General features: G+C 32.6%; 1 protein-coding gene across 1 annotated transcript in view; it reads left to right on the top strand.

Annotated features, from left to right (window-relative positions):
- LOC145279933 (uncharacterized) overlaps nucleotides 1-21,308 on the top strand; it is a 77,836-nt gene extending 56,528 nt beyond the window's left edge. Inside the window, exons 2-3 of the mRNA XM_080131508.1 lie at nucleotides 7,149-7,259; nucleotides 20,459-21,308. Of these exons, the coding sequence (XP_079987634.1) occupies nucleotides 7,149-7,259; nucleotides 20,459-20,706 (359 nt within the window). The 3' untranslated portion in view covers nucleotides 20,707-21,308. The remainder of the gene's footprint in view (nucleotides 1-7,148; nucleotides 7,260-20,458) is intronic.
- The last annotated feature ends 4,476 nt before the right edge of the window (nucleotides 21,309-25,784 follow it).

Below are 25,784 nucleotides of genomic sequence, written 5' to 3'. Positions count from 1 at the left end.
AAGAACTTGTTCATGTTGTACTTGAAGACAACCATATTGTAGTCAGTTGGAATGGAAAGCAGGAAAACGGAATAATTTTTATTCTTTAATTAATTACGAAATTAAATCTGCCAGAACGCATTTGTTTTCATTCTGCCATTTAAATCTTTTGTTAATAGTTAAAAACACAAAACACACAAAAAAACAAAGGAAAACAAAGAATAAATTACTTTGTGACTCTTAGGAATCTGGAAGCATTTATTCTGTCAATAGCAAAACATTTCTGGTTTTAAAATTCCTTGCAAATCTTCATGTCTTAAAAGATTGAGAAATTTGATACCAATTTACATCCTATAATTAATAACGATTAATTAAAACAACATTAACAAACTTATAGTTTTATAACAATTTTGTTCAGTTAATTAATGATTGAACAATATCGTAGTAATTAAATTAAATCTTCAAAATCCTATTCAAAAAAATAAGTTTAAAAAAAAACAAAAAAAAAACTGAGTAAACGTCCGGACATTGTCAGCATGTGCTTTTTAAAAATTTTTTATTTTAACAAAATCTCTCTCTCTCTCTCTCTCTCTCTCTCTCTATATATATATATATATATATATATATATATATATATATATATATATATATATGAGAGAGAGGGAATCTACTATTTTATATAAAAGAACTCTGTGAGTTTGTTTCCTATAAACTGGGCTGATTTTTATGAAATTTCTTACGAAGGTACTTTATGTGCCTGACAGTGTTCTTAGGTAGGTTATGTATTGGAATGTCTTTGATAAGTATCGATAATCGAAAAAATCTGATGAAAGAAGGAACAGGCGATTTTGACCAAAGTTAACACCTTATACAACCTAATATCACAGATACATTTGAGAAGCTTTATTACCGCACAAGCAGAAAGGCCTGGCATATAAAATCAACAGTAGGTTCTTTGATATGACAGGGGTGTATTCGAAATGAATGTTTCTCTTTAGAGCACAATTGAACCATGATACTTGACCTTTTCATTTTAAACTTAAATTCAAGCCATTATATATGATAAAAATAATTTCATAAAATCAACAGTAGGTTATATACAGTGCAATCTAGACTACAATGTATTGTAGAGTAAGTCACTGCAGGTTCCAAACTAAAGCAGGAAATAAATTGATTTGATTAAAAAATGGTCGATTTCACAGATTTCAATGACAAAAATATGGGATTATTCATTAATTTATTTATTGCGGACTATTATTCTCATCCTTTATTAGTTGTTGTTTTATGATGTTTCGGCCAACTCTTCTTCTGGCCTTTGTCAGGTGGTGAACTGCGACGGGATAGGAACTCCGAATCTCTTAACTGCATTCTCAGCAATTCCTGCCTTCCATAGTTGTTGTCGTCTCACTATGGTTTGGCCAACTAAGCCTCTGGCTGGCTTTGGGTAGGATTGGAACCGCTATCCCAAAACCAGCCAGAGGCTTAGTTGGCTAAAACATGATAAGATGACAACTATGGAAGGATACAATTAGATTTGGCGTTCCTATCCCGTTGCGGTTAACTACCTGACGAACCTTTTGAAGCTCAGACCTTCGGACGACAAATATTGAAAAATTGGCCAAAACCATTAATTCCTTAACCCTCAACTAGGCACTTTTCTACAGGGAGGGGTCGCTTTTTTTACTGACATTTTTGCAAGTCATTTAAACCTCGTGTCAACGACGTCACATACAAGACGTTATTTCAACCGCCCGTGCCGTCACAATCGCAGTAGGCACATCGAGAAGACCGTTTTTTTTTGTTTTCTTTTTCACCTCCTTTTCCTTTGGTGCATTCCAGGTTCGAGTCGCTACTCTTTTTTTTGTCCAGCTAACACCGTTACACACACCTCCACTTTCTTTTCCGCCTTCACATCACGGGTTCGAGCCTGCTTGCCTACTACAACTTTTTTTTTTTTTTTCCTCAACACACACCTATAAAACCCCGGGCAACGCCGAGCACCCAGGCTAGTTAATAAATAAAATAAAAAAAGTGTGTAATGAGCATGCGAGTGGAGAAAACTGTGCGCTTTGCAGGTGCCCTTTCATCACTTATGCAAATGGCGGTCCAATATAAATGCAATTGATCATGCATTAAACAGTTTGCTTGCTGTGGCACTAACAAGTGCTTCTAAATCAACCCCTCATTGGATTTGCGACAGCTGGTGATCTCATTAAGAAGCGTTCAAATCTCAGTCTGTTACCATTTGATATGCGACAGCTGGTGGTTTTGTGACAAAGTGTTTAATCTGCCACTTCCTGTTTGATTTCTGATAATACTTTATTGTAAGAAACAATATAACTATTAGCTACTAGCATGCCACTCGACCTTGCCCAGACATAAAATACGCTTACATATATTTTAATTTATGTAGGTATTGTATTTATTATTATAGAGTAAATTCTGTATTGATTATTATATGGTACTCAATATATCGTAACTTGAAAAGTTAACAAAAATAAGAATGACTTTGGTGCCATCAGCTAGAATCGAAACCAAAACATCTGAGCCACGTTCATATGCATATAAAAACTTAAAAAAAATAATGTTCTTAAATGTATATTTGCACATGCGTAGAAGTTACATGTTTAGTCAATTTACGCCTATCAAGTTCCATTTTTTTTTTTTTCTATTTTGCCCCCTTAATAGCTATTTTTACCAGCTAAAAACCAAATCAAACTTGTTTCACAGGTCCAAATCACCTATGTAAAAAGTTTGAAGTCTGTAGACCAAAAATTAGTAAAGTAGTTTGGTAGAGACCATTCCACACACAGAGACAAACATGGCCACTTTTATATGTATAGATTGTAGCACAAAAAATATATGGAACGTTTTTTGGTAAAAATCGTAATAACATTATGCATAATAAGAAAACCTGTCCCAGAACGGGTAAGGTTTGGTTCAAGATTCCAAACCAAACATTTTTTGCACTTTTATGTTTCCTTTAGAAAGATTAAAATCAAGATACAATAAATTCAATGCAATTTTTAAATATTTTAATTTTCAACTCGGGGGGGGGGGGGGGTGAGAGTGACTCATGCTCTCAAGAACCTTTTTAAAATACTCCATAGAAACTAAAATCTGAATATGGATTCATGTATCATTATAAAATAGTGTATATTAGCACGTGTGAAAATATCAGCAGCAGCGAAAGATAGCTGGCTGGCTTGCGAAGAGATTAGCAGCAGCCGAAAACCATGCATATGCAAATTAGGAAGTGTGCGTGAGCAGAAAAAGGAAAAAAAATAAGAAAAAAAATACACCACGTGGTCAAGAGAAGAAAAGTCAGTATTGAAGAAAATGGATGTGTAAGGTCGAAGAAAAGAATGGGCCGGCTGTGGCGAGCATGTGGCCATGAGAAAGAGAAACACAGGTCGGGCTAGATGGGCATGTGGCAGTGAGAGATATTTTAAGTGGTGTCGAAACAGGAGAGTAACAGTAATAAAAACTTTTTAAAAAAAAAAAAAAATGCTGACCCGGATTTTTTATTTATTTTTTTCCCCGTTGTTTGTAACTGCAACTTTAACATGATACCTATTGATAGAATTTTGCAAAAATTGGACTGATCAAAATTTTCACGCACCCTTATGTACCTCTTCTACATAAAAGTAAACTAGATATAGCCCATATTTGCACTCCTTACACTTAGAAGCTGTGTTCCTAAATTCATAATGATTGGTTAATTAGTGTAGGAGTGAATACTGTACATGGAGGTATATGAGCATACCTAATTTTCTACTAAAAGTTTAGTCGGAGCACCCATCTTGCTGAAATCTAATTCTCCAAAGTCTCCTGTCTCAAGAAACAATCGATACTCTTCACCTATGTTACGGTGGTGTTAGAGGAGTCTTTAGTGAAGCAAGGGTTGCATAATCGCCAACCACATATCTTCTGAACTGGTATTGATTCATAACCAGTGGCAAGTAGGGGTTTTGAATGACAGGAAATGATGCTGGGATAAGCAGGGAAATGTTTGTATTAGTTTGGAGTTTTCCTTCTTCTAGAGGTCTAGTCTACCATATTATTTACCTATAGCTGATAATTCCATTTGGAGCATGTTTTGGGGGCTTTGAATCTACGGTGTTTATTGCTGGAATAAGAGTAGCTCATTCTTGCAGAGGACTCTGACCACTGACTGATGTGGATGGGCCGCCTTGGTATGAGATGTAGTGAATTTGTATGGAGCTGGATCAACTCTCACCAGGTAAATGCTGCCACAGAGGTGTGTGTGTGTGTGTGTGATATATATATATATGTGTATGTATGTTTAGAGGTACAGAATTTAAATAAAGTTTTAAATATAATATAATTCAAATGCCAGTGTAATGCTGGTTATGTTGGGCGAATATCCTTGCATCTTTTGACTCATATAAACCAGCATGTTCCATCGAAGATCAGACAAGGGAGGATGGGGTCTTGTAGTCTCCCTCCTTCTACAGCCTTGGACTCTGCTATTGGCCAGCATTTGGTTGACAACCCGTGCTGTGCCGATAGATATAAAATTGAATGGTTTGAGGTGCTACCTAGAGCGGACTCCAGAAACCATTTAAAGATTTTGGAGTCTGTCTCTATTGCGGTGCGGAAACCTTCTTTGTGCCGGCAGAAAGAAACATCTAACGCATTGTTTCTCTTTGGGGAATTGTAAATCTTTCCTCCCGTTTTTTTTTTTTTTTTTTTTTTTTTTCCCCCCTCGTTGTACCATTATTTTAATCGTTTTCTAAACGTTAATAAACTTTATTTTAGTGTCCCCGTAATTTTTGGCACATTCAATAGTTCCCCATCAGAACTCTTTACTTTCGACATAGTATTATTTTTACGCTATCGATTTTCTCCTGATGAGATGATAGCTGAAAGAGCTCTCGAGACTTCCGCCCATTATATTTAAACACACATATATATATATATATATATTAGTAATGATTTCAAAAGTTATATAAAAAAACGTGGGTGCCATCCACTAGAATTGAAACCAGAACGTTTAGCTCTAAACGGTTTGTTTAGCACTCCAACCTTAGTTATCTATTACTCCAGCATCACTACCGTCTGAGCTACTTACGAATGGATACAAAGAGTTAAAAATTAAGCAATTTTAACCTATGAATATTTAATTTTGCACATAAGTAACAGCTTTATTTTACTTATTCTTCCCAAGATCAACTGATTTTTGTAATTTTTGACTCCTTAGCAGTTATTTTTATAGGCTAAAAGCAAAATCGAAATTGTTCCATAGGTTCAAATCTCCTATATATCAAGTTTCAAGTATGGAGATCCATACTTCAGAGAGGAGTTTTGTAGAGACTTTCCGCACACGTGTAGACAAGGTCACTTTTATACATATATAAAGATACAAATATAAATACATGTGCGTTTGCTCCAACTTTCTTACCCTAAATGCTATGCAAGTATGTACAGTGTTGAAACTATGCATAAGTACAATTGAGTGTAATAGTTAAATGAATCCAATCGTCCAATCATAAAAAATGAATAATTAATAAAATTCATTTTTCAAAGAAATATGTAAATTAGTTAACAATTATGAAGTTTTTGCATATCCGTAACTGAGTGTATTAAGAAGTTCGTTTTAATCATTTTTAAATAGAAAAAGTAGGTTTTAATATTAACGTCAAAGCAAGAAAAAAATTCACCTTTTGTGTGTGTGTTCGTTCGGACAATTAAACGGAATCTGAAAAATTGGAACTTTTTTGGGTATCGAAATTGGATAAAATTGTGTCTATTTTTCTGATGTGAAAAACGATTCCTTTAATTATCTTATTTTATTTGATTTTGATTTAATAAAAATCTTCCACTTCGAGTATAATAATAAATATTTATTGATTTTAACTTTCAGTAAAACTAAAAAAAAAAAAACTAAAATTTATAGACCCCTCCCCCTCACAAGTGTGTTTTTTTACGTTTGAGAAAATATTTGCACATTTAACATAATAGACAAAATAACTATTCTATAGTTAAATATTTAGAGATTTATAAAGAATCAAAATCGGTAATATATCTGAATTGTGAATTTAGTACGAAATCAGTACTTGTATCTGTATCGTGGGGGGGGGACATATTGAAATCGTCAATCACTTGTGTGAGTGTGTGTCTTATAAGATAATATATGAATTGGAAACAAAAAGCTGGGTAGTGGTTATAATCCAATGAGTGACAAATACGTCAAGTATCTGTATAATAATTAGGGGTGTGACAACAGCATATTGTTTTCATTGTTTTGACTCTTGAGTATATATATCCATTAATATTTTGTGTGTTTTTATATAAACTGATGTGGTTCTCGGTTGATTGACTGTCGGATATATACTCGAGTCAAAAGAATGAAAAGAATATTGTTGTCACAGCCCTAATAATAATATGCTAAGGCAATTTCATCTATGTACGTACGTTATAACCCTTCACCACCACCGCCTTTTTTTTTTTTTTTTTTTTTTTTAATTCTATTGCCTCATTGCTGAAAAAAGGCAATGAAAAAAGTTTTTATTTACTTATTCATGAAACTCAAATTAAAATACAGTTTCCTAGTCTTCAGACTAGAATCACTGTAATTTTTGTTTTGTCTGGATATAGTACAATAATATTGTGGTTCTGCATCCAAATATTCCATAAATTCCTACAAAATTCTTTTAGATTGGCCCATATAACTAAATATATACTGAACCTACATTTAACTAAAGTACTTGGATAAATATTTTTCAATTTGAACAAATGTAGTCTCATAATATTATAGGGTCCGAGATCGAGCCGGGCATCCATAAACTGGAAATGTTTTTAAGCATGGCAGTAATATAGTACAAGAGATGAAAGAGTTTCCACAGGTTCCTCTCGTAAATAATATAAAACTGGTAATATATCACTTCAACTCTCTTCTGCATATTTTGTGAAAACATTAACCTCAGCATCGATACTTGAACCTAGTTCTTGGAAGAAATTCTTCAAGCGCTGATCTGTTTACCCCACGCGCTCACATAACTGTTGCTAATTGCTCACACCTGTTGCATTGATGTGGAAGTAATTCAAATTACATAAGAATACATTCCTGCCATATGTAAACATGTCTTAAAATACCGATGTTGGCTTTTGACTCAACTGTCCGATTTGTTTGCTTCTATTTTCAGTTTGTGGTGCCATCATTTTGGTTGGGGTTGTGATACTTGGTAAATTATTTATATCCAGAGATTGGAGAAGGCCACCTCAGCCAACACATGCATGTTTTCAAACATGTTCGGGTGAGAACAATTTTTCTTTCTTTCTTTTTCTTTTTCCTTTCCCCAAACGAAACAAACAAAACGAAACGTTTTTCCAAGTATTGTGTGCAAGCGAGAGAGTGTGTGTGTGTGTGTGTGTATATTTGAAGAATATTTGAAGCGTGTTAAAGAAGTATTAAAGGCTTCTTTAAATGCAGATCAAGATGTGTATAGCTCAGCAGGTACAGTGGAGCTTAAAATATAGACAAGATAGAGCTATATATTGGTACACATAAATTTATTTGTTGATGTAATAAGGAAAAGCTATAATTGGGAGAGGTGTTATATGCTCTTTATACCTAGGTATTTCGAAGCCTAATGCTTCTCATCAGAAGAGGGACTAGGAGCTAGGTTGCAACTAACTTAAGCTAATTGGTGACTTGAGAGAAATTTGGAGCTAGAAGGAATAGAGGATATGAGAAATAGGGGGATAATATAATATAGGGGAGGATGGTGACGATATATATATATATAATAGTGGCCTGGCAAGGCCACAGGGGAGACAACCAAGGAAAAAAAGTCAAGAGCAAAATTCATCCCAAAGCAGCAAAACTAAAGTTGGTTTGCTGGGACACTTACATAAATGCATGCTAATTTGGGCATATTTTATTGGGTTAAGAATATAGGTTCTTTATAACTAATTTTCACAAAAATTTAACTATAGAATAGTATTATAACCTAAAAAGCCTGCAAATTTTCATGTAGTTTCAGCCCATAGATCCAAAGATTTCAATATTCAAGTTGGCGACAAGTATCGATATATCCATATATAGATATACCACTTTTGGGGGCAATTTTATAAGTTCGAAATCTCAGCAACTACTGATCAGAATTTAACAAATGAGGCTCATTGGAAAGTTAATGATCTGAATTGTGCAGTGGGCTATGTGATATTTGCCCTTAAGGTTACACAGGGGGATCCTATATTAATTTTAAAAAATGAGCACCCACTTTATGGCCACCTTGGTTATAAAGTGGATATTCATTTTACATTAAATTAATATAGAACCGTGCCCCCCCCCCACTTAATAATTTCTTCATATCTTGGAAACTACTCATTTTCTGGGATTTTTACTGTGATTTTTGTTTTCAGCACCCTTGAAAACCTGTAATAGTGGCAATTTTATTTGATTTTTTGTGTGGGTGGAAAGATACTACACCTTTACCAATACTTCAATCATAGCCATTTGTTTTCCTAGTTTTGCATATGAATTACAAAATATCTGATATTTCCCCAAAACCTCTGGCCTTGAAGGAGGGGAGACAAAAACTTGCTGCTATGGTTTCAAATGATTTGAAATAACAAGGGGAAACTTGATTCCAAATATTTCTCATATGTTATATCTCCTCTCTTTGGTTTTCATAATAAAGTAAATTTCACAGCGTATAACGTTTATTTGGTACTGGAGATATTCATAATCGTACTCTATTTCCAAAAGAGGGGAGATATAACATATGAAAAATATATGGAATCAAGTCTCCCCTTGCGGTTATTGCAGATCATTTGTAACCATATGAGCAAGTTTTTGTCTCCCCTCCATCAAGGCCAGAGGTTTGGAGGGAAAATATAAAGTATTCAGCCACCGGCCTCTATCTCTTGAAGAATTAAAACGAGCTATTAATTCTGTATTTGATAATCAAAAAAAAATCTAATGAAAGAAGGAACAGGGGATTTTTTTACCAAAGTTAACACCTTATACAGCCTAACATCACAAGTGCATTTGAGAAGTTTCATTACCCCACAAGCAGAAAGGCCTGACATGTAAAATCAACAGTAGGTTCTTTGATATGACAGTGGCACATTTGAAATGAATGTTTCTGTTTAGAACACAGTTGAACCATGATACTTGAGTTTTCCATTTTAAACTTATATTCAAATCATTATATATAAAAATAATTTTATAAAATCAACAGTAAGTTCTCTACAGTGCAATGTACTATATAATGTATTGTGGACCAAGTCTTTGCATGCAGGGGAGGCATGTGAAGCTTCCTCCCAATCTACTGCTGTGGGATCCTGCTGTGGGACCCCAACTAGAGCAGGCAGTCAATAGATTTGATAAAAAAAAAATGCTATTTCACCGATTTTGATGACAATAAATATATGAGTGTGAAACATTTGTTGATCATCATTCAATCCCGAACAACGTCGGGTTTCCCTGCTAGCAACTAAATAATTTGAAAAACCATGAATATCAACTAAAATTTGGATAAAATGTCTAAAATGCTACAAACATTGATGTTATTTTTTTTTTCTTTTCCCTTTGTAATTGTCTGCAAAGCCAAAAACAAAGACAAGAATCTCCTACAAAACAACCAAACCAAACACCATGAATAAATATTTGAAGATATAAAGAACTTGAAGCATAAAACTTTTTTTCCAAAATTTCTGGATTTGGATTTAAATAACTTGAAAAGGGTTCATATGCCATAAAACAAAACACTAAAAATGATCAGATAAAACGATGAGACCTTAATGTTTTATTGTAAAAATAAGATGGAAGCTAATTGTAAGGAGATATGTTTAAAATAAAACAATAATAACTAATTGTGAAATTTTAAAACCTAAACAACAAAGTAGACATTGCATGCTGGTAGGAAATAATTTTTTTTTTTTTTTTTTTTTATAAAGATTTTTGTGAAACTTTAATTTATTGCTCTGATAGTGTATGCAATTTTTTATTCAAATAAACCGGTTAAACAACCTACAAATTGCAGTCACCATTGCAGTTGCATTTTGTTGCAAAGAAAAAAAACTTCAATTTTTCCTTTGTTTTCGAGGTTCTGGATATGAACTTAAACTATATCCGATGGTGAGGCCCCAGCTTGCGGGCTTTGGGGAGTGTGGAGCCACCCTTTAATTGCTATTGCTCCCAAGTCCACTCTGACCCATAATGGTAGTACCTGTTAGGGTCCCAACTATGAGTTAAATAGAAACCGACTTGAAAAAAAGACATTATATTCTATTAAAAAATTTGTTCTTCAAAATCACTGGATTTGGCATTAAATAACCTGGAAAGGGTTGATATGCCATAAAACAAAAACAACCAACTAACTAACCTTTGTTTTCGAAGCATCTTACGTTTTGTTTTTGCACCTTTTGTTTTTAAATTTACATACTATGCATGGTTATAAAATATATTGCACTTAAATTTAAAAATGTTAAAAATTGAAAGAAGTTCAAAGGTAAAAATAAACATTTTGAGTTTACTGATTGAATATTGTTCTTTAAAATAAAACAACTTGTCTTGACTCTAATTAGAATCGTATTAATTTTTGTTAGTGATGGTTCATGTTAAGAAATACCAATAAACTTGTTGAAGGAGAGTGCTGGAGATGTACATTGTTATATTTAAAATTGTTTGCAAGTTGTATCTTCATAGTACACGTAGTAAATAGCTGTTGCAAAAAATTCATAAAATTAATAGGTAAAATAGAAAATATCCACTTCCTCATGGCTGCCACATTCAGAGTTGGAAATTGTGAGCTGGTGCTAATTAAAAATTCGAAAAAGTTCTCAATTATATTTTAGGTTGTATATTTTTATATTTTTAATTTGTTTTCATCAATTTATTTAATTATTTACAAATAATCAAGTCCAATTATTTTCTATAATTGGAATGTATTTTTTTATTTTGAAAATATTTGTTAAATTGTTTGATTTATTAATGATTATATTACGAAGTAGGAAAAAATTATCCATAAATAATAGATTAAAACTTTTTAAAGTTTTTCAAATTTTCACCTTTTGTGAAGATGTTCATTGGTTTGAAAAAAAGCGGTAAATCTCATTTCGATTATTTCTTCCCATGTTTAATTGTCCCCCCCCTCCTTTTATCTTTTTCATACATTCTGTCTCCACAGCATTTCATTTTATGATGTACGTTAAAAACAGGCAAAAGTTATAGCACTTAAAATGAGTGTTTTATGCTAAATTAATAATTGAATATGGTTAAATATATGCTCATTTTTTGCATTAAATACTAACTCCTATTAATCTCTAATTATGCATCAGGCACCATAATACATAGTTCGCTGCACCATTTCATAACAAATATCCATACAAAATTTCGTCCAAATCGAGCCAGTAGTTTCCGAGAAAAGGTGGAATGGACGGCTGGGCAGATAGACAGACTAAGAGAAATATAGTATAGATTGTGTATTTTTATATCCTTATATATATATATATATATATATATATATATATATATATATATATATATATATAAATATATATTTTTTTTTTCTGTAGAAATATATTTTTCTTATTATATATCAATCCTTATATAAGAATCTCAATATGATTACAGAGCAATATATAGAATAAATGACAAAAATTTATATTCTAAAATTCATGATGTTGACAATCTTATAGTTTATTCCTTTAAATCAGTCGATTTATACAGTTCTTGACAGTATCAGTTTCGTAGCACAAAATCAATCACTTAATTATCATATCAATTAGTGAATCTATTTTGCCCTTAACTCTTCAGAAGAAATAGCAACAATAAATCCATCAAAAGGAATTAAAATGTGATTTGACATGATTAAAATCCGAAAATTGGAAGATAAGCTGCAAATACCTTTTTATTTTTCCATTACGCCATATTGAATTTGATTGATTTTGCGCTACAAAACAGATACTGCCAAGAATTGTATAAATCAACTGATTTAAAGGAATAAACTATAAGATTGTCAACATCATGAATTTTGGAATATAAATTTTTGTCATTTATTATATATATATATATATATATATATATATATATATATATATATATATATATATATATATATACACACTAGCAGGGAGACCTTACGTTGCTTGGGTTTGAATGAGGATCATTGAATGTTCCACACTTCCAATAATTTTATTGTCATCAAAATCAGTGAAATTGTTGGTTTTTCAATCAAATTGAGCCCATCATGGTGCATCAAAAGGAAACTTTACATGTATCCTTGCAGTGACTTGATCCACAATACATTATAGTTTATATTGCACTGTAGAGAACCTACTGTTGATTTTTTTATAAAATCATTTTTATATAATTGTCTGAATTAAAGTTTAAAATGCTCAAGTTAAGTATCACGATTCAACCATGCAGAAACATTCATTTCGAATGTGCCCCTATCTTATTAAAGAACCTACTGTTAATTTTATATGCTGGGTCTTTCTGCTTGTGCTTGTTTGGAGTTCATAGGGTGATAAAACTTCAAATGCACTTGTGATGTGAGGCTTTGGTCAAAATCGAACTGACTCCTTCTTTAATCAGATTTTTACAATTTTCGATATTTATTAGGAACATTTTGATACAAAACTTATCCAAGAACACTCCCAGAGACAAAGTACATTTGTGTGAAATTTCAAAAAATCTTCCTAACTGTTTTGGAGTTCATAGGGAATGAATTTGTGCATACATACACACAAAGTGTCTTATATACGTATATAAAACTGAATTCTAGAACTGAGGTATATTTTAGTATATATTTTGTGTTAAAGTATACAGATAAAAGCTTTAGGAAAAACAAACTTTGATTGACTCAGCTTTAATATAATAATAGATGTAATGTTCAAGATACAGCAGTGATGGAATGAAGGTGTTGTTAACCCAGTAAAACCTTTGGTAACAAAAGATGAGTCATCGAATTTTCCAATTGGATGCTTTTCTAATGCATCAATATTTTCCACTGCCCAATCCTATTATTTTCTTTTTCTTTTTTTTTTTTTTTTTCTCTACTTGAATCAACTTGTGATGCTGAATCATCACGTATAATAACCCTTATAAAGTCCGAGTTCCCAAAAAATATGGTTTTGCATAACGGTTTTTTGAGATTTACAATATTATATATGTTAGTGATGAGATGATTCCAAAATGTTACCTAATTCCGATACAATTACCGATTTTGTTCTAAATTTCCGATTCCGATACAATTACCAATGGATTCATTTTAAACCTCTAAATATTAAGCTATAGAGTTGTATAGTTAGTTACTTTTTTTTAATTTTTGGATTACCGTAAGAATCCATGTAATATGTACCTATATTTTTGTAAGTGCTGATCTGTAAACTTTAGTTTTTCTGCTTGTTTAAAATCAACAAATATTTGTAATTTCATGATTTCTTTTTTTTCCTCCTCCCTCTCTTTGCCTAGCTCATTCCTTTTTCCTCCTCCCCTTTTTTGGTTAGCTCATTCCTTTTTCTTCCTCCCTCTCTTTGCCTAGCTCATTCCTTTTTCCTCCTCCCCTTTTTTGGTTAGCTCATTCCTTTTTCTTCCTCCCTCTCTTTGCCTAGCTCATTCCTTTTTCCTCCTCCCCTTTTTTGGTTAGCTCATTCCTTTTTCTTCCTCCCTCTCTTTGCCTAGCTCATTCCTTTTTCCTCCTCCCCTTTTTTGGTTAGCTCATTCCTTTTTCTTCCTCCCTCTCTTTGCCTAGCTCATTCCTTTTTCCTCCTCCCCTTTTTTGGTTAGCTCATTCCTTTTTCTTCCTCCCTCTCTTTGCCTAGCTCATTCCTTTTTCCTCCTCCCCTTTTTTGGTTAGCTCATTCCTTTTTCTTCCTCCCTCTCTTTGCTTAGCTCATTCCTTTTTCCTCCTCCCCTTTTTTGGTTAGCTCATTCCTTTTTCTTCCTCCCTCTCTTTGCCTAGCTCATTCCTTTTTCCTCCTCCCCTTTTTTGGTTAGCTCATTCCTTTTTCTTCCTCCCTCTCTTTGCCTAGCTCATTCCTTTTTCCTCCTCCCCTTTTTTGGTTAGCTCATTCCTTTTTCTTCCTCCCTCTCTTTGCCTAGCTCATTCCTTTTTCCTCCTCTCCTTTTTTGGTTAGCTCATTCCTTTTTCTTCCTCCCTCTCTTTGCCTAGCTCATTCCTTTTTCTTCCTCCCTCTTTTTGCCTAGCTCATTCTTTTTTCTTCCTCCCTCTCTTTGCCTAGCTCATTCTTTTTTCCTCTTACCCTTCTTTGCCTAGCTCATTTCTCCCTCCTTCTCTTATTTGCTTAGCTCGTTCCTTTTCCTCCCCCTCTTTACTTTTCATTCCTTGTCCCCCTCTTTGTACTAAATCCTTTCCCTCTCATTCCTCTACTCTCTCCATTCCTACATCCTTATTCAGCTTCTTCTCTGCTTACCTTGACTCATTTCAATGCAAAGACAAGCTTCATTCAAATCCCATCGCAATCCATCTGATGATTCACTGCTGATGTGACACAATGGACGCCTCCCAATCAATACCTGACACTGGACTGACCACTGACGGCGACTCACTTTATAACTTGGCTTCCTTTTATGGCCACAATGGACAATATTACGTGAACAAATCAAGCAAAGTATCCGTCCTCATTTCAAAGGACATATTTGATTTGCTCAAGTACAATACATTTCTCTTTATATCAATGTATGAATAGGTTTCAGTCAAGACAACAAGATAAGCCACCATTCTCCCTTCACATACATAATTATTAGCAACAAAAAGTAAATTGCTTTTATTTTTTGGTTTAAAATATTTTTAACTGATCATCATCGTATGGCATGAATTCGGAGATTCTATTATTGGCATTGGTCAGAATTCTTTCTATATAGAACTAGACTGGATGCCCGGCGTTGCCCGGGTGTTTGTAGGTGTAAAAAATAATTAAAAAATAAAATGGTAGTAGGCAGGCAGGCTCGAACCCGCGATGCAAAGGTTGAAAAGAAATTGAAAGAAACCCTGATGTCTTACCCCTACTCCATGACACAACCGGAAGTGTAAAGCGTTCAAATTAAACGTAGTCAATCAAAAAAGATGACTTGCAGAAATGGCATTGCTTTTGAACCTCCCGCGAAAGTCGTTTTTAATGCGGGGAGAAATGCAGCTCCCCCTAAAAAAGGGGGGAACTCTGGAAGTATCTAAATAAATAGTAATTGTCTCGGTATGAAGGGTTTCCCCTACATTGACCAAGGACCAATTACAGAACAGATACTACCCGAGCGAAGGCTGGTAGTTGGTGCTTGCGTCAAGACCGTCTTAAAAGACAAGATGGCCGGTGGGCAAAAATAATTTAATCTGCTGACGTCATCACGGGTAGTCCATTAGTTGTTTCTTTACACCGGTAAACACCGGTAGTAACTCGTGGATATCTCCATTAAACAAAGTAAGTTTTAACGTGCCCCCCCCTGTATTTAACACGATGTAACTATAATTTAATTCAATATTATCATCCTAAGTTTTTTACCATTCAAAAGAAGCGTCAAATAAATTGCTAATATTAAAAAAAAATTTTTTACAGCATACAAAACTAATGAAAATGCGAGACAACATCGACTCTTTTGAAGAGACGATTTTTTTAAGCTGTTGACACGTTTTAAAAATTTAGCAAAAATTAATTTTCCTGAAATTTTCAATATTTAAAAATAAATTATGCTGGCTGATAACATTTTTAAACTTTTTTTTAAAGCTAGAAAGATAAAATTTAAAAATACTTATATATATATATATATATATATATATATGAAACTTAAAAGTAAAAAAAAAAAAAAAACGCGCGTTCATTTCGGGTTTGTATTACTGTACACATAGATTCGAAAAAGTTGTCAAAAAACAAATATATGACAAATAAATGTTATCAAAGGCAAGATAAGTTACTTTTCTACCAAACTAGATATATTTTTCGTGTTTTTATTCAATGTAACATGTTTATTCAGCTCCAAAAACAAGGTGTTATAAATAAAAAAACTAGAAAAAATATATGTCAAGCTATGTCACGGTAACATATATTGAGCGAGTTTTTTTACAGTATTTTAACCAGTTTTTTATTTATAACACCTTTTCCCAAACTTACCGTGTTAAAGAGGGAGTCAGACGCCATCTTGAAATTTCCGGGTTTGTATTACTGTACACATAGATTCGAAAAAGTCAAAAAATAAATGTCAAACAAATAAATGTTATCAAAGGCAAGATAAGTTACTTTTCTACCTAACTGGATATATTTTTTGTGTTTTTATTCAATGTAACATATTTATTCAGCTCGAAAAACATACAGTCTTTACCGATGTATTGGAAAATTTAAAATGGCGGCCGACTCTCTCTTTAACACGGTAAGTTCGGAAAAAGGTGTAATAAATAATAAACTAGACAAAATACTCTTAGAAATTTGCTCAATATAAGTTACCGTGACATAACTTGATATATATTCGGTGGTTTTTTAATAGTATTTTTAAAAACAGTAATGAATTTTCCGAACTCAATATTTTTCAATTTTTAAACTTTAAAAATCTATCAAAATTTTTTTATTGATTCTATTTTTACGATATTTTCAGGGTCAATGTGAAATTTTATGTTCTTTCCAATAAACCGAATATAATATTTTAGACAAACGTTTTTTTTTTAAATTCACGCCCCCCCCCCCCCCCCCCCAAGTGTCACCCATTTTTAACTTTCTCTTAAAAAGTAAATAATTTTATGTCGGAGTTTTATATATCACAAATTGAAGAGAAAAGGTCAATAAATAATATATTCAAATTTAAAACAAAAAAAAAAAAATGCCTTTTTTAGAAATTTACCTGTAAAGTCCGAAGTTTAAAACCTTTTTAAAAAAAAAAAACACATTGTTTTTTTTTGTTTGTTTTTTTAATAAAACCTTGGTCCTTGCTCCTTTAATTGAAAAAAAAAAATTAGGGCTTGAATTACATTTTTCGAGGAGTTATAAGCTTGGAAAGATGGGGTGGAATTATTCACTATTTTTACGAAATTTCTGACACTGCTATCGGTAAACACTGTATGGTTTTCGAACTGAATAAACATGTTACATAGAATAAAAACACGAAAAATATGTCCAGTTTGGTAGAAAAGTAACTTATCTTGCCTTTGATAACATTTTCATTTAATTATATTAAATAAACTTCAAGTTTACTACAAATCAAATCGTGTTCCTTCACTTTTTAAAAATGTAATTTATAAGTAATTAAAGAACGCATTCTAATCTTTAAAATCTATAATACAACAAAATATTCAATTGCTTATAATACTTAAACAAACAACTTGTGTTTTATTATTTTTTTATTATTAATATTAGATGAGTTTCAGTATAAATCATCGTGTTCTTTCTTTATTTCAATCCAATTTTGAAGTTTTGTAACGCTGTCTGTAAAAATTACTGTTCATTATTGACAGTCTAAGAGTTCCACATATCTTGCTTGTTGGGACCTCGGCGATGACGTCATTTTTTCAGCTGGCCGGCCATCTTTATAACGAAGGCCACGCTTGCGTTTGATTAATTTCGCTTTATTTATATGAAAAAGACAAACAAACGAGGAATTTTTTTAAAATTCGATGAAAGAAAAGATAGACGATGTCCGTTTGCGAATCTGAGATCTTAGGATCCAGGAAGTATGCAAAAACTCCTCCTGCAATCTAACTGATGTGAGAACCCCAACGCAAAAAACCTTTCGTAGACATACGCAAACGCACCCCCTCCCCATTTTGCCTTTTATATATTAGACTAGCGAGGGGTACCCTTGAGGCAAAGTTGTAAATTAAAGTGTGAAAAAAAAAAAAAAGTGCGACGTTAACCATTGCCCCACCACGAGATGCTAACGGAAACATGTTTGAATTTATTTGATTACTTGGATTTAGCAGGTGCCCGTTTTAATGAGTTAATGAGGTCAAGTTTGACTGCGGGATAGTATTTACTGCTGAACGCTTTCCCCCCCCCCCGAGATGTTATAGGAAAAAGACTAACCCACATGCGGCGAGCGACAAATGTTGAATATTTATCTTCCCAAAATCGAGCAAATTAAATAGACAGGCGAGCTTCATTATTAACTGTGAGATATTACAGTTTATATGTGATATAAAAAGTTTTAAAAAGTTGTGAAGCGAGCGACTGCTTCTCTGAAAGAAGCCTTTTGTAGACATACAGAAAAAGCGAACATACATACATACATACATACATACATTTTCACTTTTATATTCATAGACTAGCGGGGGTACCCGGCATTGCCCGGGTGTTTGGGGGGGTGTATGTAGGAGAGGGGGATCCTGTTTTAATATTATAAAAAAAAAACACGATGTTAAGAAAAAATTGGGAAAACCAATACAAAGCAAAACAGCAAACAGAAGAAAAAAAAAAAGGTGTGAAAGAGGAAAAAAAGTTTAGGTAGAAAGACCGGCTCGAACCCGAAACATCGAGGCCAAGGCGGAAAAAAAAATGCCCGACACTTTACCCCTACACCAAAAAGACATACAACTGAGAACGGATAAAATTAAACCTTTAAAAACACTTGCAGGTGGTTTTAAACTAATGTCAACATTTTCTAGGTCAAACATGACGTCATTGTCGTAGTAGCAGGAACAGAGAAAATGAAGGGACGATCTTTTCGGCACCCCTCCCTGTACAAAACTGATGATTTGAGGGTGAAGGAATTAATGTTTTTGGATAATTTTTCACTATTTATCGGGCGAAGGTTGGAGCTTTAAAATGATACCTATCTGGCGAAAATCCGTGACCCGTGTCAGTGTTTGCGAGACATACATACATACATACATTTTCGCTTTTATATATATACTAGCGAGGGTACACGGCATTGCCCGGGTGTTTGGAAGTGTGTGTGGTTTTGGGTAAATAAAAAGAAAAACGAAGCCTTGACGCGCAGTTGGAAAATAGTAAAGTGTGAAAAAAAAACAAAAAAAACAGGTGCCCGTTTTTGACGAGTTATTGACGTGAACTTTGAGTGCGGGACAGTGTTTTATTTAACGCGAGTCTGTTTTTTTTATACAAAAAAGCTTAATGCACATGCGGCGATGGTACGCGATAGCTATTCAGCAATTAACATTTTCTGCGGGACAGTTGTTAATGAGGTCAATAAACCGGTTTGTTTGTGTTTAACTAACTTTGGAAAAAAAACAGCTCCCTGTTTATTAGGGGGGTGTCTTGTCTCGAAATGAAAGCAACCGTCTGATATGACGAAGCCGACATTGACCAAACGTTACATAGCTTTCTAGAGATCATTGGCCGTGGGCCAGTATTTTGAATTGAGTTTCGCTTTTTTTTTTTTTTCTTTTTCTTTTTTTTTTTTTTTTTTATATCGAAAAACGAATGCAACACGTGCAGATCCGAAAATGTTGAATAATTAACGTTTCAAAATCGGGCAAATTAAATAGAGAGGCGACCACCATTGTTAAGTCATAGATATTATCATTTAGACGTGATATAAAAAGTTTTAAAAATGAGCGACGGCCTTGAGAATCCACCGGAAAAAAGCCTTTTGAAGACATACACAAAAAGCGAACACACATACACACATACATTTCCGCTTTTATATATATAGAAGATATTGGGTACTTACAGTAGGGATAACATAAAGGTTGCCAACATCCTAGATGAAAGTGATTTTGTGAAATGAATTGGCTTCAAACTATGAACATCATTTTAGGGATCACCAGGAATAAAATTAGTCCTGGGGTCGGATTTAAAGTGATATTTTTTTCTAATCAAGATGTAGTATATTTTGGCTGTAAAAAAAAAATGACAAAATCCGATATAGGTTAATATAAAAAAGAAAAGAAAAAGGAAGAAATTGCATATAAATAGTCTACCAGGCATTGCTGATTAAGTAATTGAACGTGGTTAATACTATTGATCAATTTTAGTACTCCCATAATGTTTCTTATCTTTCAGCTGATAATGATTCCATCTCATTAAGTCTCTTATGCTTGAGTAGCTCTTAACCTTGATAAGTGGTGATTCAATAGCAACAAGAAAAAAGGTACAGCTATATATATATATGTAAAAGGGGTACAGAGATTCTGAGAAAAAAAATGTGTTTAAATGAGTGGGGTGACCACCAATTGTTTTTTTTTATATATACTTGTTTTGTTATTTGATATTTTCATTTTTCCAATCATTGAAACAATTTTAACACATTTCAGACGACTCTTTCATGTTCTCTTGAGAAATTTTGTGGAAAGAGATGATTTGGAAGAGCCATTTTGCAAATAAAAAAATTATCTGAATAATCCCAAATAATACAAATGATCCTTTTTTTTTTTTTTTTTTTTTTTTTCATCAATTTTGTTTTTTTAATCAACAATTTGATTTTCAATTGACCCCCACCCTTTCTTTTTTATTTTTTATTTTTATTTTTTTTTTTATTTTATTTTATTTATTTATTTATTTTTTTGCTTACTTTCATTTAATTTTTTTGTTTTCTCTCTTTTAGTGGTTTACACCCATTCCCAAGACCAAATCAGTCCTGTGTTTTTGGACCCGCCTCCCGCCTACGACAGCATTGCCTGCGACCACCACACCAGTATCGGAATGATCGATCTCGGTCGATCGACCACTTCTGACACCATCCTCACCACAGTGGACATTCACAGAGATGGGCGAGCAGTAATTCTGTCTCCGCCTAAATATTCAGATGTTGCTACGCCACTCCCATCATATGAATCGGCACTCGCTGAGTAAAAACCCCTTCACTCAAGTGAGACTAAAAAATCATAGTGATCTAGGGATGAGGAAGTAGAAGCTGTCAAAAGTTACTCGCTTTGTGATCACGTTGTCTTGGAAGCTATACTGTTGAATCATGGGAATGACTGACTTAAAAGGTTTTTTTTTTTTTTTTTTTTTTTTGCTGACATCAGTAAGACATTAAACGCACATCTGCCTTTATTTTCTCTTTTTTTTTTTTTTAGCACATTAACTTATATTTTAAATATCAAAGAAAAAAAACTTTTCAAAATTTGACTGGAACTGTCACTGTAATTAGTGTGCCGTTTTTTTTTTTTTTCTTTCATTATTCATTTTTGCCGTTTTTTGTTTTTAAATTAAAAAAAACTTATTTAATTTGATTGTGATCAACGTTCCCTCTATTTTTATTTTTCAACAAACTTCTAAACAGAACTTTTGATGGTAGTTAGAAAACTATTTTAATTTCAAATCTGTTGTGTGGTACTCAAAAAAATTAATTCCAGCAAGATGACAACGCCCTTGATAGTGTGGAGTAGCAGTAAAAAGTATAAATTAAAAAAAAAAAAAAAAAAAAAAAAAAAATACAAAAACTATGCGTTTATTAATGAAATGGATTGACCTTCTAAAAGTTTGACAATTGGAGTAGCCACCTCTAAAAATTGAACAGTTTAAAACAACAAAAACAAAAGTTGGTTGTGCACTCTTAAAGAAGTGCCAAACTAATTTAACACAAAATCTGATGTGATATTCAGAAATTTAATTCATTTTATCGCGCACATATTTTTTTAATGCTACCAAAAAGATCCCTAATCATTCATGGTGGACGCCACCTCTATTTATACAGGTACATTCATATATTTGTACATACAAGATTTACTTCTATACTAATTAACAGATCATTATTAATTTTGAAACACACTTGCTATGCATAAAGGGACCAAATGTTGGCTACATTTAGTTTAATTTAGGAACAGACAAAATGGCTAATGATTTTAACTTATACTTTATTTACTGCTGTAACCTTGCAGCCAGTGATAATAAAGAGATAGTAATATGATCAATAAAAGTATATTACAAAAGTACACGTCATGATTCTGGGACCATAACTGCCACAAATCACTGCCCCGATGTTTTAAATATAACTGTATTTATTGTCTTAAATAAGCTGATATACTCTACCCCATAACATTTATTTAACAGGTGAATATTAATTTTTGGGTTTGTATTTCGAAATAGTTGTCAAAAAAACAAATGTATAACAAATAAATGTTATCAAAGGCAAGATAAGTTACTTTTCTACCTAACTGAATAATTTTTAAGTGTTTTTATTTAATGTAAAATGTTTATTCGGCTTGAAAAACACAGTGTTTACTGATGTATTTGAAACATACAAATGACTGTATACTCTGTGTTAAACATTAAGTTTGTGAAAATAAGTTGAAACTAAAAAACTATACAAAATACTGTTAGGAACTTGCTCAATATATGTTACCGTAGGCTGACATATATTCGGTGGGATTTTAACAGTATTTTTTGTAGTTTTTTAGTTTTAACTCATTTTCCCAAACTTAATGTGTTCAACACATTCCGCCGCCATTTGTATTTTTCAAATACATTGGTAAACACTGTGTTTTTTGAGCCGAATAAACACTAAAAAAATTATCCAGTTTGGAAGAAAAGTAACTTTGATAACATTTATTTGTTACATTTTTTGACAAATTTTTCGAATCTGTGTATAGCAAAACAAACACGAATTTTCTTAACTAGGAATTGCTTCTTGCTGGATGATGATATATGCCAGAATCAATTCTCCTTGCAACCCTTTGCTATGCAAGTGATAACAGATTTCGTCTTTGAAGTTCGAAAAAACGTATCCAATATATTATCTTTCCAAAAATAGTTTTTACTCTTTGCATGTAAACAAGGGGATATGCATTTATTTAATGAAGAGTTACTTTTGGCTGAACTATCCCAACAGCATGAGGTCTAAACTCCCTTATTTCTCTAGACATGTGTAACATTGTGAAGGGGACTTTGTTGATCCCTATAAAGATGGCCACATGATATCTTAATTAATGGAAAACAGCCGAGTTTCTCATTGACACGTTCAGTCATACTCAGCTAACATGCTTCCTAACTTCTGGCGTAGCGCTATTGGAAGCGGTAACAAGGCAAATCAGCTCCTTCACTTTTATTGTTCTTCAGCATTTCTGTTGTGAAGCGATTTATTGGCATATAAGAAAAGAACATTATTGAAAAATTTATACTATAAAAAGTAACGAAATTATAAAAAGAGAAAAATAACACAATTAGTCTTTATTTTCACTTTTAATAACATTTTTTTTTAAATGTTTTTATTTTATTTGAATTTATATAATAAATATGTTTATGAAATTATAAAATTATTGAAATCAAAATAACAAAATTTAAAACGTTATAAAAAAAAACGTATCCAATATATTATCTTTCCAAAAATAGTTTTAAAATATTTTTTAAAAAGTGTTTTCAATAATTCTTTAAAAAAACAAAAAAAAAAAAAAAACTAATTTCAATAATTCTTAATTATTGTAAGACCGGAAAAAAAAACAACTTTTCAATGATTATTAAATAATAATAAAAAAGAAAGATTGGAAAAACATAATAAAAAAAAAAATGAATACATGCACAGGAGAGATATAAACGTTCAAGAAAAAAGCGAAGGAACAGAGTTGCCTTATCACCACTTCCGGTAGCACTACACCAGAAATTAAGTACATTAGCTGACTGTAACCACATGTTCTAAGTCAGTAGATCTCAACTTTTTAGTTCGTGAGTTATTTCATCATATCCCAGAATGATATTCCTTCCTTTCATGTCCAACTCCAAATGTGCATTTATACTTACAATAATAGTATTTAATACAGACGCTAGTGGAGAGAAAATCCGAAATAACCTTTCAATAGTGATAGGTGATACACACTGATTTTTATGGCCCTGGATCCAGTTTGTTTCCACCATTGAGACTCCATGTTATAAGTATGGATAGTGATGTCTAGTTGTAAAGGTGGTTGTAGTAGTGATGTAGCAGCCGAAGTTTCTGTCTTCCTTTTTCTTTGTAACTACAATGACGTAATAAAGAAAAGCAAAACGGTGATACATATTTGTTTAATGGCATCATGCCCTTTGATGTCTTATTCTTTTACACGTTGTATGAGCTTCTCTTCAGCTCCCTAAGGGGTCAGATAAAGATGGAGTTTGAAAGAAAAAAAAAAAAAAAAGGATAAAATAAAATATGCATCAAGTGCGCTTGAAAGCCAAATCACAACGTAATATTAGGAAAATAAACAAATATTTTACTTGTTTGAAATTTATAACAAATATATTTCGGAGCTAAACTCCATCCTCAGTATGTCGGATTTTTTTTTTTTTTTTTTTTTTTTTAAAAAGAAAGAAAAAAACATACTGAGTATGGAGGTTAGCTCCAAAATATATTTGTTATAAATTTCAAACAAGTAAAATATTTGTTTGTTTTCCTAATATTACGTTGTGATTTGGCTTTCAAGCGCACTTAATGCTTATCTTATTTTATTCAAATTAAATCAACATTTCAATATGGAACTCAAACCCTTTGACATTTAAAAACAAAAAAAGAAAAGGTATTTGAACCCAGTCAACTCGCCTGCGAAAAAGACTTCTCTTCATTCTTGCATATCACTTTGGATTTCCTCTTATAATGTCATATACTGTACATGTGGCTCTAATTTCTAATGAGAGATTTCTTTATCTTGTATATGGTGAAATTCCTGTTTTTCTTTGTTTTTTTTTTGGGAGGGGGGGTTAACACTATTTTTAACATACATATCACAACAAATGTAGGGTTTAGCCTACAACTGAAAACCGACTTCAAATCTTGTCATATGATAAACGAACAAATCTGCTCTCTACTTTCATATGGGGTTTAAGCTGACCCTAAAATCATACTCTTTGTCAATCATGCCTCATAACCCATTGTATCTGGCAATTCCTATCTAAACTTAAATTTGAATGTAAATTGTTGCTAAGTAGTATGCAACATAAGTAGATTCTCTATTTATTGGAAAGTAGCCGTTATATCAAAGAAACAGAAGGGGGGGGTGGACTCTAATCGGTTTCTTTTTAAACAAATGCCTTTACATCTGATATTTTCAACACATTTTTTTTCTAAATATTTAAAAAGATCATTTCTACTTCTCCGGCCGCGTGTGACTTTTCATCTCAGCTGTGACGTCACCCACGTGTCTCGAACACGTGCTTCTCTTGTCACGTCTTGCACACCACTTCTCTGAACACCTGTGTCCTTTTATCTCCGTGACATAACTTCGCACAACTGGCTTGGTCATTTGCATATCTTTATGCAGGCTGCTGCTGCTATCACTGTCAGCGATTCTGTTACATTCTGACAATATAGTAACTTTTTTATATTTATTTGTATTATGTTGATTGTATTTTAATAATACTCCTGCAGTTCAGGCAAGTTTGCGTTTTAAAAAGGTTATATTTATACAATTGAGCACTTCATTATAGTAAAATCATACATAAAAATCACGATAATTTTTGTATATTCAACTCCTAAACATTTCAAAATATCTTGATCATGCACAAACTTTGGCGCTATATCATAGTTCTTCAGTGTAACTAATGCTCTAGGCTGAGATTGAAATCCAGTTGTTTTCTCAGCAGTCTGAGCTTTTATGTACTGCACTCTCAGCACAAATGAAAAATAGAAAATTTACTGTTTATATGAACAATATCCACAGACAAAGAGTGCTCTATTTGTTTGTATAAAGAATTGTTCATCATCAAAGGTTGTGTTAAAGATTTTATTAGTATTTATAATAAGATAACAATGTTTTGATATTTCTTCTGTGGTGTTCAATAACTTTGTTTGGACTTCCATCTCCACATGTGGACCACATCATTGACCACCATATTGTCGTCTTTATATCTCGTCTTTGCATTAGGATGAATTGATGACTCTGGGTGACATGAAACATCTAAAATATTTATTCATTAACTCAATTTCACAACAATCACCTGTCGCTCAGTTTCGTCATTAG

Source organism: Euprymna scolopes, chromosome 7 (assembly GCF_053919585.1).
Source record: "Euprymna scolopes isolate OS-2025 chromosome 7, ASM5391958v1, whole genome shotgun sequence".
NCBI classification, from domain to species: domain Eukaryota; kingdom Metazoa; phylum Mollusca; class Cephalopoda; order Sepiida; family Sepiolidae; genus Euprymna; species Euprymna scolopes.
The sequence above is the reverse complement of the archived record's forward strand: the minus strand, read 5'-3'. Positions and strand labels throughout refer to the sequence as shown.